This window comes from Vidua chalybeata, chromosome 2, assembly GCF_026979565.1.
Source record: "Vidua chalybeata isolate OUT-0048 chromosome 2, bVidCha1 merged haplotype, whole genome shotgun sequence".
NCBI classification, from domain to species: domain Eukaryota; kingdom Metazoa; phylum Chordata; class Aves; order Passeriformes; family Viduidae; genus Vidua; species Vidua chalybeata.
The window spans coordinates 8979885-9001144 of NC_071531.1; the positions used below are offsets into that span (position 1 = coordinate 8979885).

Sequence of the window (21260 nt, forward strand, 5' to 3'; positions counted from 1 at the left end):
GACTTATTAAATGTCAGGTGTAATTTTAGTAGTTTTAATTTTTCTTTTTAGAAATACAGAGTTAATTTATTTCATTAAATCTCTGCTGACTCTTTCAGACTGATGATACACCCATGCTCACAGTAAAACTAAGAAGTGAAAATACTGTACCAAACTTCAGCATTTTGAAAGGTGCAGTCCCACCTGTGTAATCTGTTCAGCCACTAGAGACGAATGAAGGAGTTCTGATACCTTCACTCTGTCTTTTGTTCTTGTGCCAAAAAATATCTTGATTACCATTAGTAAAAAGAAAATGGTAACTTCTGTGTTTTGTTTTCAACAGGTTCTCATTTCAGGTTGCTGGAACAGCAGACAATTGTCTTCTCACTTTATACCCATACCTGGCATTGCACTGCTCTGATCAAAAAATTATCTGGAAAAGCAGTAAGCAGTCAAAACTCTACCTCTGAAATTATATTATGTCCATTAGTATTATCAGTGTGTTCAGGGTGATAACAGGAATGTGATTGTCAAGATAGCATTTTCCCTCATTTTTTGCAGTGGAACACTGCAATTAAACTTTTTAATAGCTTCAGTTTTCTTGTTGAAAATGAGGACAAGTTATATAACTGATTAGGTCATATTTATTGAAAAATATTGAACAAACCAAAATCTTACAGAATGTTTGTGAAGCATTTTAAATATGAATAGGGAAAACAGCCAAAACATTAGAAAATAAGTTAATTTAATTTGAATTTTATTGATAGACCGTGATCTCATGTTTTGAAGAAAGCAAAAGAGAAACCACATGATGTTATTTTAAAATGTGATCATTATTTGCCTGTTGGAATAGTTTTCAGGGTTTTTTAACTCCTGTCCTTGAAGGGAGAAGTGCACAGCTATCTTTTAAGGCATAATAAAAACCTGTGGTCAGAGAGCAGAAATATTTTTATCTGCAATAAGTCTCCCTGCCTCCTTCTGCCTGTCTCTGTCTCTAAATCTCTGCCTGTGTCCCTGCTCCTGAACCCATCTCTGCTGCCTCAGTGATCTGTGATCTCTGTGTGTGGCTGTGCTCATGGCAAGATTGGGATCACTGTATAATTCAGGTTGGAAGGAATCCCTGGGGGCCATCTAGACCTGCTTAAAGCAGGTTCAATGTGGGGTAAATGATTGTTTTTTTATAGCTGTATATGTGATCTGATGTATTTTGATGAAATAGAGAAGTTTTTCAGGTAAGCAAGTAAGTCCTTAGATCTGAGACAGATTTAACATCCAAGACTGAATTCTAAGACTACATTAACTTAAAGTAAGTGTGTCAGAGTATTTAATAGAAAAGAGAATTGATACTTGGGAAATTGAGAAAGGGATTAGCAAGAAGACAGGTAATGTTTTGGTCTTTTTCACCCAAATGGAAGAAGATAGGTATAAGTACCACATCATTCAGGGATCATAGTACAATTAAATGAAGATAGGAAGGGGGAAAATATTATTTCTTATTAATGTGTAATTTTTTGTTTATTTTCTTTATTTTTTTGTGACCAATATACCATTTTTGCAAACTTGTTTTTTTTAAAGAGGCTTTGTAGATTTCCATTGAGGATTAAGCCAAAAATGGAGTGATGGTTTTATAATAAATTATCTCCCATTAATATTGGGATATTTCTGTCCTGCAATGATTGCTTATTGGTTTGTTCACACACCAATTTGTGGTAGTTTTGAAGCAAGTCATTACTGCTATATCCCTTGAGTCTTTTTTTATGTGATTTTGTATAGACTGTGTTGGTGTTGAATGCTGTTTAATGTGACCAAACCATATCTATACAACACAGTGTCTTTGAAAGGTATCCAGGAAGGCTTTGCCTCCACTCTGACACTATGCTTTTGTTTTACTTCCTACAGATGATAAAAATAACAGTGCCAGCAATCAAAAGTTAAAAGATAATCATAGAGAGCTCTTGCTTCTCTTAGCGGTGTGTTTGTTTCTCTGGAAACCACAGTGCCTCTTTAGTTTTGGACTGACAACAGAGAGTCCTTTAATCCTATCTTAGGCCAGCATGAGAATGTCAGAACATCTACTATTTCAGAACTGATGGATTGATAAAGTTTACTTCTGAGTTTTGTTTGTAAAATATGTGTTGTCAAGTCTGAAAGAGCTTGATAATGTTCACAGCTATGAACAAGAAGTCCTTAAGAGTATTTTGTTCATGACACAGAATTCTTGTACTAGCATTGTTCTGATAGGGGATTTTCAACAAGCAGGAAGTTGCATCCTGTAAAATATACAGTTAATGGGGAAAAAAAAACTAAAAATCCATGAATTTTTTTCTGGACCCCAGTCTAATGACCTGTCATGGTTTGACACTGGCACAATGCCAGCGTCCTTATGAAAATACACTTTTTAAAATAAATGTTTTGAGATGTTATCAGGAACAGAGCAGAGCAGGCCCAAGCTTAATAATAAAGGAAAAAAAACTTTATTAAACTAATACTACAGAGGACACACACACTAAATTTAGGATGAAGACTCTCTAAAACACCCCTCCTCCTCCCAATTTTTAAAACAACTACCATGAAACATCACCCGGGATTCTTGATCAAAATACTACCTTTCAGTTAATCAATACTCAGTCTATTAAGGGAGAGAGAAGTCTCTCTTGTGCCATAGACCCCCCCCCCCCCCAGGAAACACAGTTGCTACTTTTTGTGTTTCTATGTCACACATGGTAACTGCTTGGAGAAAATCTGCTAGTGTGACACTCTCTTTTTTACACTACTGTGTACACTCTCCATACACTACTGTGTATGGACAGACTGCTCATAGGGTTTCTTTTTAAGGATGCTTTGCAAAGGACCAAAGAAAAATAACAGTTTTGTTTCTCATTTTGGGACAACAGTCCCCCCTATTTTCTTCCTCCCCTGGGGCCGAAGGTCTAAGAACAGAGATCTTCTTTTCTTCTTCTTCTCTGAAGACAGAGGGTATCACCACATCCTCCTTAATTTTTTTCTGTTCACTCCACTCCTGTCACTCTCAGCTGCTGAAGCAGGTCTCTTGGTTCACCATTGCATCCCCCTAAAATGCAGTCTCTATTGCAGGAGAATTTGGTTTAGTCTATGGCTAACAAGAAAAGTCCAGCCAAAAGCTACTCTATTATCTCTTTTTACTTAAAAATTTCTTCTTCTAGCATCTCAGGTCCCGGACTGTCTCTCTTCTACTATAAATTGAGGAGGAGTAATATTTTACAAAGCCCTCATTTTTCAGGAAAGGGTTAAAAGTTCAGACTCCCTGGACGGCTGAAATCTCTGCCCAGCATTCTCAACTCCCACACTGGGCATCATCCCCCCCTTTCTCCTTCTCCTCTGCCGGTAAATCTCCAGGTGCCATCAGGCTATCTTTCTCTCTGAGGGGGGGAACAAAGGCATTTCTGCTTCTTTTTACTCTTCTGTCTGCAGGAGCTGGCCGCGTGGCTTCCCCTCCCCACCCAGCCTGTGGCTGGGCAGGGGAGAGTCTGCACTCTCTGACCGGAACTAAAGAGACAGTTCCCCTAAGAGTTTTTGCTTTTAACCCCCTGTGTTCTCAGAGGCGTGTCTATATTTTTAGTGGTCACTCTAGGTGCCAATATCTAAACTTGATTACTGATTGGTTTGACCTAACTTCTTGAAAAAAAAATTCACTTTTATGTCAAACTACAACACGACCAAAGTAAGATTTTATGAGTCAAATAAAAACTGTTACTTGATTAATTGAAGCATGAATTAGAAAAATATAGAAGTAGATATTTATAATGTGTTAGAGCACAGACAGTAAAATATGTTTTCTCAGCTGCAACTTCAGTCTTTTTTTACAGACAATGAAGACTTCAGCACTGGAGAAGTTGTTTTACAGCCATGTTTTACACCACCATCACCTTCTCATAGCTATTCCACAAGTTCTTTAGGTGCAACTAGTGGCTCAACCTGTGAAGATTCTCAATCAGGTATAGTACAGCACATAAAATCAATGATCTTATAAAGAATAAGCCTCTTTTCTCCACATTGTATTGTTTTTTCCTACTAAATCCCAGAAAGATTTTTTTTATTCACAAGGGTATCAATTAATTTTATTTTTGCATCATTAATAAAACTGCAACAGTGATATTAAAATACACCTTCAAGGATGGAGTCACCTAAGTTAGTTGTGTTATAAGGAAAACCATTGTTTGTTTTCTTAGTTACCTTTTTGTGCAATGATATTGTTGTTGATGTTATCAACTAACAGTTTTTAAAATATGTAAGTTATGAACAGATCAGAATTTAGGAGTGAAAAGCCTAACAGGGGAGAAAAGTCCAAAGGCTTATAGATGTAGTGGGAGTTATACCTGTACAATAACTGTTAAAGTGAATTTGCAGTGACTGACAGGCAAAGCTGTGTCTGTTGGAACTGTGTGTCAGACTGATCCTTTTAAGATTCTGGCTATAGTTTTTTTGGCCATACCTGAATTTATTTTTTGCTGGTTGAATAATCGTTTTTTTTTTGAAATTGAAATTAGACTTCAATATATCATTTGTTCTATTCCTAAGATGTGTATATGTAATTTAATTTTTTTTTTTCCTAAAATAAGTTGGTCGTTTATTGTCTGGCAGATTTTGTTCTTTGGAAACAATTGTGTGTTAAAATATTTTTTGTACTAGACAAAAATGAGGAAATAAGAAATTTTCTGGATGTTTTATTTTGTGTGTATCCTTCAGAGAGTACCACTGATGAAAGTGAGAGTGATGCATATGAAAGTGAAGAGGACGAAGAAAAAAATGAAGAGAGTGAAACTCACTGTGAAAATGATGGGAAAGGAAATAAGTGTGAATTATCATTTTTTCCTGATGAAGATAAGGAGGAGTACCTCTTCTTTCAAAAGACCCTAAATGCTGTCAAGAGTTGGTTCACACTCTTTGGCTGGTCTAAGGGACAAAATCCCATTTCAATACCTTATTCATTGAGATGGTAATTCATGCCTGCTTAGAGCTAACTCCTGTCTGTCTCAGGCTAACAGATCTACTCAAGGGGTTTGGGTATGATCTAAGGAATATGAACACACTCTAATGCAGTTTTCTATCAAAATTATAGCTTCTATGTGGTGCTTATATGAAAATCTTATCCAGGTGTTAATTTTTACTTTCTAAAATACATTTTCAACTATGACACTGTGTATCATAATGCAGTGTATGTTGAATGTGCAGTTCAAACTATATGTCACCTTAACTGAAATTGATTCTCCTCTGAGACTGAAAACAGTTCTAGCCTTTGTCCTTTCTTCGGTGGCATAAGTAAGTTCTTTAACAATATGTCTTTTTTCCCCACATAATTTAAAGATCAAGAAACAAATGAGAAATAATATTTTATAATCAAGAGCCTTGCAAGCACCCTGGAAATATATCAGTTGTGGTGGCCTCACTTATTTGATTTTATCTAGCTTTGTTCTAAATAGTGAAGAAGCCACTCTCCTGGGAAACAATCACATAGACATTTATAAACATGATAAAAATCCAAATTATGTTTGTCAGAAAGCTTTTATTTATGAAGGAATAAATATTCCATGCAGTTCAAAATGCTTACATTATTACGAAAGTTCTGTAAAAATGAAAAAGTGCTGTACTTTTCAACCTTCCTTGCTGCTATTTTTAATTCATGGTTTGTTAAATTAACCTTGTAATACATGTAATTGTAGCTCATTTTGTGCATTTAGAAGAATAATATCAAATTATATATCAATACAATATCAAAATTTTTTCTTTCCTAGTGATGTGTGCATAGTCCAGCTAACTCTTGCAGAAGAAAATACTTCTAAATGGAAGTTTGACAAAGATAAGTATTTTTATGATATGCTCTTGAATCTGAATGGACAACCAATACAAGGCATTGCTGCAAGCCAGGCATTGCCCCATGATCCAGTAGAAAGAATGTTCCAACTCCACTGGCAGCATTCTGAATTGCTCGCCTTCCTTAAGTAAGTGCAAATATGATGAGATACCAATGTGTGCACCTTTTCTTTCCAATTTCTAAAATTAGTATTCCTCAAGCCTAGTTCTAACTGGATGGTATACAGTGGGTTTAGGGTTTCCTTTCTACTTTTTGCGAGATAAGATGTATGTATTATAACCTTTAATCTATTTTTACCAAGGTTATCTGCAGTTTGCACTAATCAGAGTGTCCTTTGGTAAGGTTATATCCAACACAGGAATTCTACAGGAACTCTGGTTCTTTAATTGCAAAAGATAACTTGTAACCTTTCTTCTTAGACAGGCTCAGTGGACAGATCAAGTTTTTCATTCATGATCTTGCCATTCCGCTGATGCTCTTGGTGGAACCTGATGACTCATTTGGCTTTCACATGGAAATGGATAGTATTTGTTTTGATGTTTTGTGTTATAATAAATGTTTCATGGAGGAGCAGTGCTCAAAACGAAGCCAATCTGTCCAGATTTATATGCTCGTTAAGTGTGTGGTTGTAGCCATAGGATTTGAACAGGAGTTTCTATCCATGAAGATCCTCTAAGCAATTAATGGAGCTGGATCACTACTCCAGAGGCTATTCAGATAGAGGAGATTACACAAAGATTTAGCATCTTGAAAAAATTTGATTTCTCTTAGAATAATAATGTTTCCTATTAACTTTCCTGCTTTGTGATTTCAGAAGCAAAGGAGCATATCTTTCTCATGTTATGCCAGAATTTCTGCTTGCACCTGAAGATTACGAGATATGGACTGAAGTGAATACTGGACTAAGGGTAGGTAGATTTGGTGGTTTTTCTCTTTTTAACAAAGCCCATGTGCTTAGTTTCAGTCCTTTGAATACTAGTGGAAGTTCTTGGTGGACTATGAGTGTTCTTACTGTGGTGACTGTTTTGGACTGCATAACTCTAAGCACCTGTATGAGATTTACAGTAGGAATTTAGGAATTTAAACTCACTCCAACATTTAAATTGGTCTCCCTGTTTTTTTTCAATTCCTTCTGATACTGTAAATACCTGATATTAATGTCCAATAGGTATGTTTTAAAGTAGAGATCAGATTATCATACAGATTTTACCATTTTTAAGTAAAGTATTTAGTGTGTTTTCCCTGTTTCCTGATTGCTGCTTTCAGCTCCTGTCAATTCTTTATTATGGTTCTTATTCCGGTGATAACAGCAAACTGCAGATGGTTCTAATGTTGGTCACTACTGCACTATAGTAGAGTTATCACCCATTTTGGTCATTGATTCATTATTGTCCTCTTGTGAATTTCCTCTCCAAACTGATGAAATGAATATTGAAAAAAAATTACCATCTCTTATCTGAAGTGTTTTGTACCTGAAGTGAAGAGAGGAAGCATGAGAAGCTCGGGCAAGTTAAGTGGCAGGCGTATTTTTGTTCTGGACAGCAGAACGTTTGAGACAATGAGCAAACGAGCTTGGACAGATGTGCTGCTGCAGATGTACAAGGTAAATTGTAGATATATTTACTACCAGATTTTGGGGAACTGATGGCCAAAAGCTTTATTTTGAAAAAGATCTGTGGTATATTGGAGGTTTAATTTTTTTCCAAACACACCTTTAAAATGAAATAGTTGTAAGTATTTCTCTCTAATAGAGAAGGAAAAAAGAGAGAGTGAGAATATTTTAATTTTCTTAAAAACTTTATAAGTGTGTTAATATGTTTCAGCTAGGAAATGTTACATTAGAACAGTCTGCATTTTATAGAATTAAATGTTATATAAATATTAGTGTAAGTAAAGAAAATTCTGTCATGCTTTTGTGTTACCCTGCTTAGAAGCAGTGTAATTATGTTCGTTGGACATAATTACCTAGACGTAAAACTGTAACATTTATCACCTTATATTGAATGGAATTTTTGAACAACTAAGCATTTTTTTATAATCCTTTATAAATATGATCAACTTGGTCAGTAAAGACTTCTCAGATTTTGTTCAATTTTATTTTTACTGATGGTTGAGAAAAATCATCTTGTCATGTTTTCCAAAGTAAAACTTATGTGCACATCAATGATCAGTGCATTTATGTGCCTAAGAGAGAAAATTATTTCTTTCTGTTCCAAGGGATGGAGAAGAGATTAAAAATATAGCTAATATTTGGGCTTCCCAGTACAAGTCAGACAAGAATGTACGGGTGTGTGACTTCAGTGAAGGATCCCACTGATGATTTAAGAGACTGGAGCATCTCTTATTTAGGGAGAGACTGAAAGAGCTGAGACTTCAGCCAGAAGAGAAGGCTCGGGTGGAGGGGTGTATCTAAGAAATGGGTTTCAGTACCTGAGGGGAGGTTGGTTGTAAAGAAGACAGTGCCAGACTCCTCAGTCGTACCTCATGACATGGTAAGAGGCACCAGGCACAAACTGAGATGCAGGAAATGCCTTTAAACTTAAGAAACCTTTTTTCCTATTAGAGTGGTCACACACTAGGATGGATACCCTGAGGGGGTTGTGGAGTTCCTGTCCTTGGAAATATCCAAAGCCCAGTGGAATGCTATCCTGGAAAAACACTCTGATTGTTCTTGGAGCAGGAGGTTTGGACCAGGCAGTCTCCAGAGACGCCTTCCAACCTCAGCTATTCTCTATGTGATTATTGATTGGGAAAGCACAATTAAACATAGAGATGAAACAGCATGTGTACATGGGCTGACACAGATGACTTAAGGACACATGGGAACACGGGTTTGGAAAAATGCAATCATAGTTACCAGAAAGCAAGTAATTTTGCTGTTCTTTCAATTTGCTGTAGTATTCATAGGTACATGACAGACTTGCACAGAGCAAAACCCCACCAAAATTAATAGTATGCGTGTGTGTTTTGTTATTTGGGTTTAGAATTTTTTCTCCTGATGAAATGAAATCCTAAAAGTTAGGTAGCTTGAAATGCTTGATTCAATCAGGTTTTATATCAGTCAGGTTGAGGAAATCTCCAGTATCAATCCAGGATGAGGGATGAACAGATTATGAGCAGCTCTGCTGAGAAGGACTTGGAGGTGCTGGTGAATGAGAGGCTACATGAGCCACCCATGTACACTTGCAGCCCAGGAAACCAATTCTGCCCTGAATATTATTTTAGACCTTTTAGAATCTTTTCAGGAGAAACAATCAGTGTAATTTGGACCTAAATAAGCAACTGGGTCATGAAAGATACAATTTGAATGTTTCTATAGATTGTGCTGGACATCAGAGTAAGTAGTTCAGCAATTAGAGCTTTGGGTAGAATATGCACAGTAATTCTTGGAATACAGATGACCTAATGGATTCACAGGGTTCAGCAAAACTTGGAGAAAAGTTGAAAACAAAAAATACTTAGAGAATATCTCAAGTTGGAAGGGACCCATATGGAGCGTTGAGTCCAACTCCCAGCTCCTCACAGGACTACCTAAGCTAAACCATATAACTAAGAGCATTCTCCAGATGCTCCCTGAACTCTGACTGAGTTGGTGCCATGACCGCTTCCCTGGTCCAGTGACAAACCACCCAATGAGTGCAGAACCTTTTCCTAAGATCTAAACTTGCCCTATTGCAGCGTCATTCCATTTCCTTGTGTCTGTATTGCTGATCATCAGAGAGAGAAGATGGGCACCTTCCTCTCCTCTGCCCTCCTTGAGGAACTTGTAGACTGTGGTGAGGTCACTCTTCAACCTTCTCCAAGCTGAACAAACCAAATGATCGCAGTGGCTTCTTGTTTGTCTTGCCCTTGAGACCTTTCACCATCCTGTATAGTGGTTATGTGGGTGCTAAGTGCAATCTCCTAAACCTTTCCTAAATTAGAAAACCTTTTGAGTTTGAAGTGTTTGGTTTTTTTCTTTATCTGTCAGCTCGAAATTCTTTTTTACAGTTCATGCTTTAAAACATTTTTTATCATTTCAGGTGTTTGTTCTTCCACGCGTTTCTTCCCGTATTGTTCCTGACCCATTGAGCTTGGAAAGCTTGCAGAACATGCCAGGAATAAAACCAGAACCTTTATGCAGTAATATATATTCTCGATATGAACGAACCATCCTCATCTGGTTGAATAAACATTATGAGAAAAATCGAAAAATTGTGTGGAAAGATAGTCAAAGAGGTGAGATAATTCTTTCACTATGTTCTTTCTTCTAATGCTCCTTTTGTAGACTTTTGCAATTGTTACTCACAAAGTTATTGTGACAACTTGCCACTGAAAGTATTTTCTGGTATAAGGTATTGCCTACCCATATGTATTTCCTTTCCTTGTGTTTCTATGTTCCAAGATCAGCATCTTTTGATCAGCACTCTTCATGGTGGTTCTTCTGTGTGTTCTTATAGTTTTTAACGAGGCATAAAGGGTGATGTGAACCTTCTCACTTTCTTCTTTCCATTAATGTTGCCAGGAAGTGCTAACAGTAATTACTTTGTCTTCATATTCCTGTTTCTAGTCAGACACAGTTGTTACTATGTGTGCTTATAGTGACATGTTTGAGACCTAGCTTTTCAGAGTTTTTAGAATATTTTTGTATGTCCTTTATTCAGTGACATTTGGGAAGGCAGTAGAGACCAAGGTTCCAGATTACAAATCCTGTCCTACTTGCAACAGCGGGTTGACTCCCATGGTTGCTTGACTAAGGCTTGATAAAATTACCCTTTCCATTAAAGACAGATCTAGGCAGTTCTGGTATTCAAATCTGATGAACTGTTCAACCACTAGCAATTATTACTTCTATTTTCTTTCATGACTTTTTCCTTTTGCTTTTTGACCCTAACTTAATTGCCTTTTTCAGCAGTAATTTTGGGTGTGTGGTGAACACCAAGAAAGGCCAGTCTGGTGATAAGCAGGGATGACCTCCAGAATGGCTCACAACCCACTTATGGAAAAAAATTTCCTAGTATCATTTTATGCCTCAAGCGATTTCTGACCTCTCTCAATTATGGATAATCTATTTGGATGCCATCTTCCATAAGTCTCATTTGGGCAGAATCTCTATCTTGCATATGTTTTGACTCTCTTTTGCTTTTCTCATTTTACTGTGTAGAAGCAAATTGTAATGGCTATTCTTAAATACTTTTAATACTTCTGCTGGTAAGATTGAAATGTTAGTTTGTACCTCCTGCATCCAACATTAACTAGTTGGTTTTGCATAATCTGGGCCTGGATTAACTCAGGGAGCTCCCTAGTTAAATAACATGCCCTGGGTGTACTTGCAATACATTATTTTTTATTATCTGTGCCTGCTTTAGTGCAGCTTTCTTACAGCTGCCAGCACTGCTCAACTGGGCTTTTCTGAGCCCCTCTGTGTAGATGACAACTTGCAGAGAGAATGGCTCTGTCTGGCCAGGGTTGTGGCTCACTGTAAATGCTGAATGGATAAATTCCTCATCCCCAAATGTTCTCTGGACTGCAGGCTCCAGTAATACCTGGGTGTAGAGGTGTGGCTGGCCTTGTTCTGGTCTGTGGGAGCTCAGTGGGGAGAATCTGAGTGCCAAAATATATCTTATTTAACATTAAACTTTTAATTGAGTTATAGTCTCTAAGGAGTGAATCTGAATCCTAAAGTGCAGATCTAGTGGATATTACCAGATTAAAAAGCTGCAGATGTCCAAGTGGAATATGTACTAAGGATGCATTGAAGGAGCCAATTATTGAAAGTGTTATTTTAGATTCCTAAGAGTAGGTAATGAATTATAATAAAAAAATGAGGGGTCTGTTTTTAATAAGTCATCATATAGTTATCAGCAATTGTAAAGTATTTTTTTTTTTTTTTTTCAATTATTTAGTTCTAAAGGCTCCCCAAAATTGGCACCCTAGAAGAACAATTTAATTACAATATTGGTGTTCTCAGAAAATAATAATAACTTCTGCTAAATCATGCTGTCAGTACAGATAACTCACTAGGTTGATATATTAATTATTGCAAATTTGACTGTAGCTTTGACTCTGGGTCACAGGTGAAGATGAATTCTGTGGTTACTGCCAGGGGACAGTTATCTGCATTACAGTTCCTACCTACAATTTCACTTAATTTCACTTTTCTGCTTTCAGAGAGGTTCAAGATCAGAACGAAAAGGCAGAGTTTATATATACTTCCTGCATATGGGAAGTTACAGATAATGCCTTGATATACCAACTTCTTTATAGGTTTTTTGGTTCATGCATTCTGTATTCTCTTTTCTGTAGGGCACACAAAGACTTAATGTATGCACATAAGCATGCCCTTTTCTTTGCTTCTATTTCCATTTCTCTCCCCAAACTGCATAAATGAGCATTGGGAAAGATCTAATAATCCAAAATAAAGAGAGAAAAATCTGAAAAATTGTGAAATTCATAGTCTTGCTGTTATGCCTTTGCGTTGTGAAAGCGTCTAGTAGTGCAATCTTACACTGCTTTGTTTCAGAGATGACCTGCCTTAATATCTCTTTGAATCCTCTGTTTAACCTTCACTTTCCTCTAGCTTGTTTTGCTTTTGCTGCCTCAGAATGAATTGGTGTCTTCTCCTGTGCTGTTCTTTCTGCCAAATGAGGCAACGAATCTGAAGGCAAAGAGCACAGAAGAGACTTGAGGGACTCAGTGCCTTCTTTTTTGCCTTGGTCACTGCTGTTTAAGATTGAGCACTGAGCAATCCCAGGCCCTTGAGATGAACAGGGAAGTCTGGAACAAGGAAGATTTAGCCTTGGTGGAGGAGGATCAGAGTGGGGAGCCACTGGACAAACATAAGCCCAGGGGTCCCAATGGGGTTCACCAAGTGCTGAGAGGCCAGTGTCACATTCAACAGCCTTTCCAAGGTCAGGACAATCTGAGGGGGGCAAGTTGGGAAGAGATGTCATTCCCATCTGGAGAGAGAATCCAGGAAGCTTCAAAGCCAGTCACCTTCACCTTGTCTTTTGGGATGCTGATGGAGTAAATAATCTTTCCAAACATTACCAAGTATACAGAGTACAGGAACATTTTTGTGACTAGCTGCCATGAATTTCCAGAGATAAAATCATGCTGGATCAACCTAATTACCTTCCATGATGATATGGCCACCTCAGTGGACAGGGGGAGAGCATGGATGTTTTTCATCTCAGCTTGGGAAAAGTTTTCAACAGCCTCCTGTAACATCCTCAAAATCAAAGTGGTGAAGTACAGGCCAGTTAAGAGCCCAGTGAAGTGGACTGAAATGAGACTGAACTGCCAGCCTTAAAGGGTTATGGTCAGTGGCATGAAGTCTGGCTGGAGTCTGGTGACCAGTAATACACCCCAGGGGTCATTCATCTGAACTTGTTTATTAAGATCATGCAGTGGAGAAGAGTTTATATACCTGGGCAGGTTTAATAATCTGATATACTTTTGGTCCTTTAAGTTTTATGATGCTAAGATCAATCTTTAAATTTTTACTCACATATTTTGACATTTTAATTTATGTTAGCTTTAAACTAAGCATTTAAGCAGGCTTTTCCAGAGGAAATTAAGTGTCATAAGGAAAAATGTCAGAGTATATTAAGTGTTCATGCATCTCAGCTGGAAGTCTCAAATATCCTCAGTTTTGATTTTTGATTGTTGTTATTTGCTTATTTTAAGAGAAGGATTGGTTGTTTTGTTATTTTTTTTTTCCAATTCTTACTACAGTCCAGATCAGAGGGTAATTACCACTTTTTGTTTAACATTTCTGTTCCTGAACATTACAATCCAAACACTCTGCTTTGAATACTTAGCCCTGACTAGCAAAATGTATTGACCTGTTGTTTTCAGCTCAAAACAGTCTGTTGGGTGATCAATTTCCACAAAATAAATGAAGATCTATCCAGGCTACATTTCTTAGTCTTTCCTTTGATACCTAAGCTCCTTAAAGTGAAATGTGACAGTGAGAAAAGCCTAAGCTACTGCAGTGCAGAGAGGTTTCAAATATTCATCTTTATTACACTCTTCTGAAGTTGGAGATAACTATGTCATTCATCAGAACTCTCCTCTTGCAAGAATTAAGATTTTAATAGCTTAGAGAGAACATTAGCAAGGAGATTAGTGTCTCCACATCTTCTATCCTTACTGCTACTGAAAAATAAATACATTTTAAAAGCTTCTTGGCATGTGTTTTGGAAGGGCAGGCTTTGTACTATGTCTTATTGACCACAAACTGGAAAGCAAGGTTGAAACTTGAGTCCAAATGCCATAAAACTGTGAAATGCAGCTATGCCTGTTATGCTGAGACTATAATTATGCATTAAATATAAGATTCAGTACCCACTTAAGGCATTCTATGAACAATAATAATGATAACAGAGAAATAATTAATTCCATTAATTATTTTAGCATAATAAATTTTCAGTTTACCTTCTAGTGTTCCTTATCTTCATGTTTCTTTTCAACATTTCTCTCTGAAAGATTAACTGTGAAGAACATGAAAAAGTAACAGTCAGGAAAAACCCTTGAAGAGTTGCTAGAGTATTGGGATATTGTAACTCAAATCCTGTAGTCCCTGAACAGTAGAAAATCTTGCAGATTGGTGAATTAAATTGTCTCCTGAGAAGCTGTATGTCTCTTCCTTATTAATTATGACTCTTACCAAAGTAAAAAAGATAAATTATGTTTTTGGAAATAGAGAATTTTCTTCAGTGTGTTCCAGGAAGATTTTGAAAAGAATAGATAATTCTATATTTCATATAAAATTGTTAGAGAAGATGACAGCCAATAAATATCAGCAATACCTGAAGAGTCAATCTATGGCTGAGATTCAAGAGCTGTCCCCAGAGCAGATACATCTTTACTTAACTGGGAAAATCTGCTTAAGAGGGGAGAGAAATTCTAATCCATTGCCAACCTAGGTGTGTCTGGCAATCTTAGGCACGGTGGCATCTTGCAAGATTCTTACTTCCAATTAGGAAAGTTTTATGCATTTTATTCACTTCACTGTTAGTGAGCTTGGGGGTTTTGTGGTTTTAATTTATATATTTTCTAATTTTAATATCAATTCAGTATGACATCTGTGTTAAAATGTTAGGGGAGGAGATATTTTAGTGTGTGATTACAGATCTTCAAAAATTGTATGAGAGTTACAGAATTCTTGTTTTAAAACTGATTTTGTAGAACTTTTATTTAAGGTTGTTTCTGACATAAGAATTCAGTAATATATTTTTTTCTTTCCTAAGTTTTCATGAATTTTTCTTTGTCCTTTGTCCTCTCCTTTCTTTCCTAATTTTAGGAAGGATATTTAGGGAGTCCATTGATTTTTGCTTCTCAATTTAATAGTTCTCAGAGAAAATTGAGAAACTAGAGTTAAAGAATACTTCCAGCCTTTGCAGGGTGGAAGGGAAGAATCTTGTTTAATTTAATGTAATTGTTTTTTCATTTAGAATCACTGCAAAACAGTATTTTCCAAAATAATGAATCTTGCTTTTTACACACTTAATAAAAGGCTGAATTAAAGGAGAAGAAAATACTATCTAATGAACTGCTATCATGATTATAAAAAGTCTGACTTGAAACAAAGAAAAAAAGAGAACATTGTTCTTGAGTGATAAATCCTGGAAAATATTTCCTGAAATATAAATTGCAAAGTTTTAAACCATTTTTCTGTGTTATATTTCTTGATCTGCACAGCATAACATAAGAATGAAACATAAGATGTAAATATGGAATCCAATAAATAGGCTTTTCAGTCGTGCTTGCCTTTCTTTGTTGATTTGAACACTCCATGTTTGTTTCCTATACCTGAAAAACCCACACGATCATATCAGAATTTTATTTAGCAAAAAAGAGAAAAATAACTATTTTCTGAGTTTAAAGTCCATATGCCATTGAGAAGTAAGCAGAACTTCATGTTTCGTTTAACTTTTTAGATTTTTGAGGAGTATAAAAATTGTTTTGTACTATTTATACTGTCTGGCATTATGCTGCTTCAGGGAAATAAAAGTGTGAAGAAGGGTAATCCTTGGAGTTCTGTACTGAAAACATTCAAAGGGTTCATATTTGAAAACCTGTCAAAAAGATCTTAAGAAAGTAAAGCCTAAACTCTTAGGCCTATTTATATTTTTTGTATATGCTTGTGTGTACATATATGCATACATATACATACCTATGTGTGTTCCTAGATATGTATGCTTATATAAAAAATGCATATATGTATATAAATATATGCTGGCCCTCAAAAACATTATTTTCTAAAGAGAAACAATCAGACAAATGCTTAGAAAGAAATTTTCTTTCCTTACTTGCAATACACTGTAAGATTTCTAAATAGCAATTCTGCTTTCAGCCAAACAAGCAACTTGGCAGTGTTTTTTGATAATTGGAATAAATAAGGATTCTGATTATTTGTGTAATTAATGCCACTTCTGCAATGCATGGGAAATATATATATTGAGTGTGGTATAGCTGAGGATTTAGTAATACAACATCAGATATATTTTGAGGAGAAAACATATTTCAGCCTGTGAAGTTTGAGAAAGATTCTGTTAATTCATTTTAAGTATTAAACAATAAATTTCATTGAGAGCAGTATTTAACTTTTGTTTTATTAGATAACAAAACACAGGAATTACAGTAATCATTGTGAAGCCAGTCTAGAAGCCAGCAATGCTGTAAGGAATTGTTGTGATTTGTAGCATTTTAAATCTAAATGATGTCTAAGTGAAGTGCCATGATGTGAGGTCCCACCCTTAAGGCAAAAGGAGCACCCAAAATTCATAAATACTCATGACTGAAAGGAAGGACAAAAGTCAGGGGCTGCAAAAACTCACAAAGTTTGGGTAGTAAATCACACACCTGGGGTGGAAGTTGATATGTTAGTCCCTGATCTACTTTGTAAGGATGTGACAGTAGGTTTTGGATAAAGAGGTGAGATGAAAAGAGAAAAAGAAGAAAAAGAAATGAATGAGGAAAGCAAGTTGTCACCAGCCCTGGTTCCAGCACTGGTCCAGCTGTTGGGATGTTCAGGGTCCTGGGAGGGGGGGCACACAGGCTTGGTGGGGCTTTCTCACCCTGGTGGGGGAAGTTTTCTGTTGAAGGCCAAAGAAATGGAGACTGATATAAAGTAATGCTGTTCTTATGTGATACATAAAACCCTCAGAAATTTGCAGTTTAAGATATTGTTTAGGATAAGAGTCAGTGAAAATAAAACAAAAGTGCATAGAGAGTGAAAGACTATAGGAAATTTTTTTTAGGAACAGAAAGATGAATGTGCCTCAGGGTAAAAGTGTTCTGCAACAGATGGGAATAAATGAGACATATCCCCAGCATCTCTGTTTTTCTGATATTGCCCCATGTGGTGCTTCTTGAACTTTTCTGCTTAGAATTGTGAATTGACAGTGGTATTGAGTTGATCTGTCAGTGATATTTCACGCATTCTTAGATGAATAATTATCAGTTTTGATGAGCAAGAGTTGTATCCTGCATCCTGCCTGAAGCAGGAACTGTAATTTTTCTTTCATCTCTAATAAAATTAGACTTGTTTGCCATGTTAAGATGAATGTAGCTACACATACTATATGTTCTGAAGGCAGATATGCTATCAATCTCTTAATCTTAAGTTTTAAGTAATAATAATAACATTTTTAAAAATTATTCAAAGGCATATTTCATCTCATCTTTCTTATGCTCTGCATTGAATCCTTCAGTACTACCATTTCAAAACTTGTTCTGGTTCTAATGTTAGCATGTACTGGAAAGGTTATTGCTGTTTGTATTATTCAGTGTCAGATTTAAGCTACTGAAACAGGATTATAGGTATTATTATAGCTATAGATTAGTTTCACCTCCAGAGATTTTCAGATTCCAGAGTAAGAATTTGCTGTATAATAATGTGAACCATTATTACTGCACTAGATAACATTGAAAGGACATACTGTGATATATTAATTCTACCTTCAACAGAAGTTGCTTAGAGATGAGTAACACTGAAAATGTACAGAAATGCCTTATACATATAGTTTTACACTCTGAGACTTCCTGCTTTGAAGTTCAGGACTCCTTAGGATAGAGGCACACCTGTAATGTTGTACTAGATTTCCATTCTGACAATTTAATTGTATTTTCAACTTGTGCAGACTTGTAATATCACAGTATTCTGAAGCAGAAAGTAAATTTAAAATCTCTATTCTGTGTAAAATACTTTAAGTTTGCTGCTTAATACTGTGACTTGGTTCTTCATTTGCTGACAAATTTGTGTATTCCACTAAACTGTTTAACAACATCTAGTTCCTACTCTTGGTGTCCTGCCTGCTTATACAGACTACACCATTCCATTGCTGCTCTTAGTAACATAGTCCAATTTATTTTCTTATAAAACCCTATTTCATACCTTTAATCACAAAAAGCCATCAGTTTCAAGTTTTTTGTGAGAATGTATTTGGTTTATTTGAAAATTCTCATGTAATAGTAGCCTAGCTCTGTGTATTTTTCCCTGTTTTTCAGTAACTCAGAATTTGAAAATTTTGCTTGTGGCTATGTAACAGAAGATTATCATCAGTATTTCTTGTGTCTCTTTAGATATAAGGATTTTTCAAGTGATGGCAAAAATTTAAATTTTTTATTATTTGTGAAAATGCAGAACAAGCTTCACGAGAAATACAGTACTTTAAATAAAGATTTATTGTAGTTCTTACTTTTTTATATAAAATAGTTTTGAAACAGTAGATTCAACAAAAATTTGATCCTTTGAGTATTTTAATCCTTGGTATAAGACCAGTTTTTATACAGTGCAGTGTCACAGTGGTGACACAGGTTATTCTTATCCAGATAATTCCAATACATCATATTTCTGCTTATCCAGATGATGGATCAGTTAAAAAAGTGAAACTTAAAAAGAACCCACAGTAAATCCCAGAAATGGAGAATGAGACCAGAAATAATCTGCTTTACTCTCATGTACAAAGATTAATCTGAATATACCTAGTATATTTAGTAGTGTACTAAACAGGTATTTGCTGTTATAAAAATCTCTGAAAAAGGAGATTCCACAATCCACTTAAGGCAATATCTGCCAGAGTTCCCCTCTCATTTCCATTTAAAAGAGCTTCCTATTGTCTAACATGAACTCTAGCATGGGAAATTTTGGGTTAAGTCCATCCTTTCTCTTTTAAAATATGATGTGTAATGAATCTTTGCTTTTCTATTAACTTTATACAGTTGCAGATTGTTACCTTCTCCTCCAGTTTCTCTCTCTCCACCTTGGCAAAACATTTCCATTTTTCCAGTCTTTCACTGTACTCAGCTCAGGGTTTTTTGTTGTAAATCCTTTTAGTTGTTCCTTCTCTTGAAGTTTGGTGCCATTGCTGGTTTCTGTACCAGGTAGACTTTACTAGAAATGAACACAAGTAAAAAGATCAGTCTGTGTGCCTAAGATGCAACTCTCCTGTTAATGCATGCTAACACAGTATTTGCTTTTCCTGCCACAAAATTGGATTTACTGTTTTCTCCAGATTCTTTTCTGGAGAGAGAAGCTCTCTCTATCCAATTTTCTATCTAGCAGTTGTGTAATGAATTATTCTTAATTAATTGTAGTATGCTGCAAGCATCATTATTGGATTTCATCCCATTTGTTTCAGATCATTACCCCAGTTGTTCGAGAGCTTAAATTATAGTCCTTTCCTCATGAATACTTGCAAACAATTTTTCTTCTCAAAGCCAATTCTTTAATCTGTTTTATATTATCTCCAGGTAGGAGTAAGATAATTTTGTGCAATTTTAAAAAATTGTTACTGTTTTTCAGTGAAGTTTGTGCTTCACTTTATAGGACCTTTTTCCTAGAATACATTTTCATTGCTTTTCTATGACAAAGAATGTAATCAAAATTTTATTGAAGTTAAAATGTGTAGTATTTTTCCTTGGTCTATTGTATCATTTACATATCAAAGAAATAAAAATAGATTGACCTGGAGGAGTTTATGATGACTGTTGCTTGGTATTCTGACAATAAATAAGTGGTTTGTCATTTTTGTGTAGAATTGTTGTAGGTATTCCCTTGATTATCTCAGTATGGAAAATAGTTTTCAAATCCCACAAAAAATGTTGAGGCTTCAAATATAATAATAAATATAAACAAATATTTAATTTTGGTGGGTGTGGGGTTTTTTGTTGTTTGTTTTGGTTTGTTTTTTTGTGTGAAAAATAGAATGTGGGCAAAAAAAAACTATTGCAAAACATTGTAGACTTTCTATTGATTCATCAGGGTAAGAACATCAAGTTTTAAAAAACTCAATGAATCTGGACTTAACATTGAAAGAAATTTTGAAAAAAGTGGTGAATAATTAGAGTGCCATGGCAAAACTCTGCTGCTTCTGTGTAGAAATGCTTCATGAATGAAGAAAGCAGTGTGTCTTCAAGAGTTGGCTTAACCTGTCACAACAAAGATGGAGACAATGCTGTAATGCTTGGTTGCTACATGCATGCAACATGATACCAGTACATGTTAAAAAAATACCCAACAAACCTATGAACAGTAAATGCATTCAAGAGTTAGGTTGGTCCCAAATCACTGAATTGACTGCATGCTACTTCCTTTAGTGCTGAATGCAATCAGCAAGTGAAACAGAACTACTCTCATTTCAGATCCCTTGCAGAGGCCTTTTGCAGTATATTTTTAGGTTTCTATAACCATAACAAGTGTTTGAGTGCACTCAAAAGTGGCTGCACATTCACTTCAAGCTAACCCTGCTTAGTTATTTTTATTTACTAAGTATTTTCACCTCTTGTTGTGGGTGAGACAGAGTACAGATCACCCTGTGGTGGAACAGGATCCTGGGTGTGTTGTAGAGCCAGCTCTTGCCCTGTTTGATAATTTCACACATCCACTTGCTTCCCACAGCACTCTGTTCACATTCCCTCAGTGCCAGGGAGGCCACTGGAGCATCAGGGAAAAGTCAGTTCCTGCTTTGCTGCTGCTCAGAGACACCAGTCCTGTGTCTCTCCAAAGTCCCTGGACATGCAGTGGCATTTGCCTCTATGCACCTCTCTGATCTTCAGAATCTTCTCCCACTTCCAAAATCTTTCCTCCAATTATGAATTATTTTCACCTTCTTTCCAGTCCCCTGTTGTCTCATCAAGACCACAGATTCTTTTTGGAAATGCTTCTTTTTTTGCCTCTTCTTCTTTTCATAACTCCAATTCCCCAGTTTTCTCAATCTCATTAGTCTATATGCAGAGCACAGTTCATTATCTGCCTAATTGGGGCTTCTGTCTCACTCCTCTTCATTAATGGGAGATTTAGAATTTCAGTCTTGGTGTTATCAAAATTTGCAGCCAGCCCTTTTGGGATGCAGGTAGCAAGTAGCAGGAATCTGTCTCAATTCAGAAGTGAATGTTTGGACAATTTTCTCTCCCCCTGCCTCCAGTCACACAGAGTTGTTTG

General features: G+C 36.1%; 1 protein-coding gene across 6 annotated transcripts in view; it reads left to right on the top strand.

The window, feature by feature from the left end:
* The window catches only part of CFAP47 (cilia and flagella associated protein 47), a 354600-nt gene that overhangs the window by 52495 nt on the left and 280845 nt on the right, over positions 1–21260 (top strand). For all 6 annotated transcript variants that reach the window (XM_053934673.1, XM_053934672.1, XM_053934674.1 and 3 more), the window contains exons 27-33: positions 323–423; positions 3825–3953; positions 4705–4954; positions 5751–5957; positions 6645–6738; positions 7293–7433; positions 9853–10048. In XM_053934673.1, the coding sequence (XP_053790648.1) occupies positions 323–423; positions 3825–3953; positions 4705–4954; positions 5751–5957; positions 6645–6738; positions 7293–7433; positions 9853–10048 (1118 nt within the window). The remainder of the gene's footprint in view (positions 1–322; positions 424–3824; positions 3954–4704; positions 4955–5750; positions 5958–6644; positions 6739–7292; positions 7434–9852; positions 10049–21260) is intronic.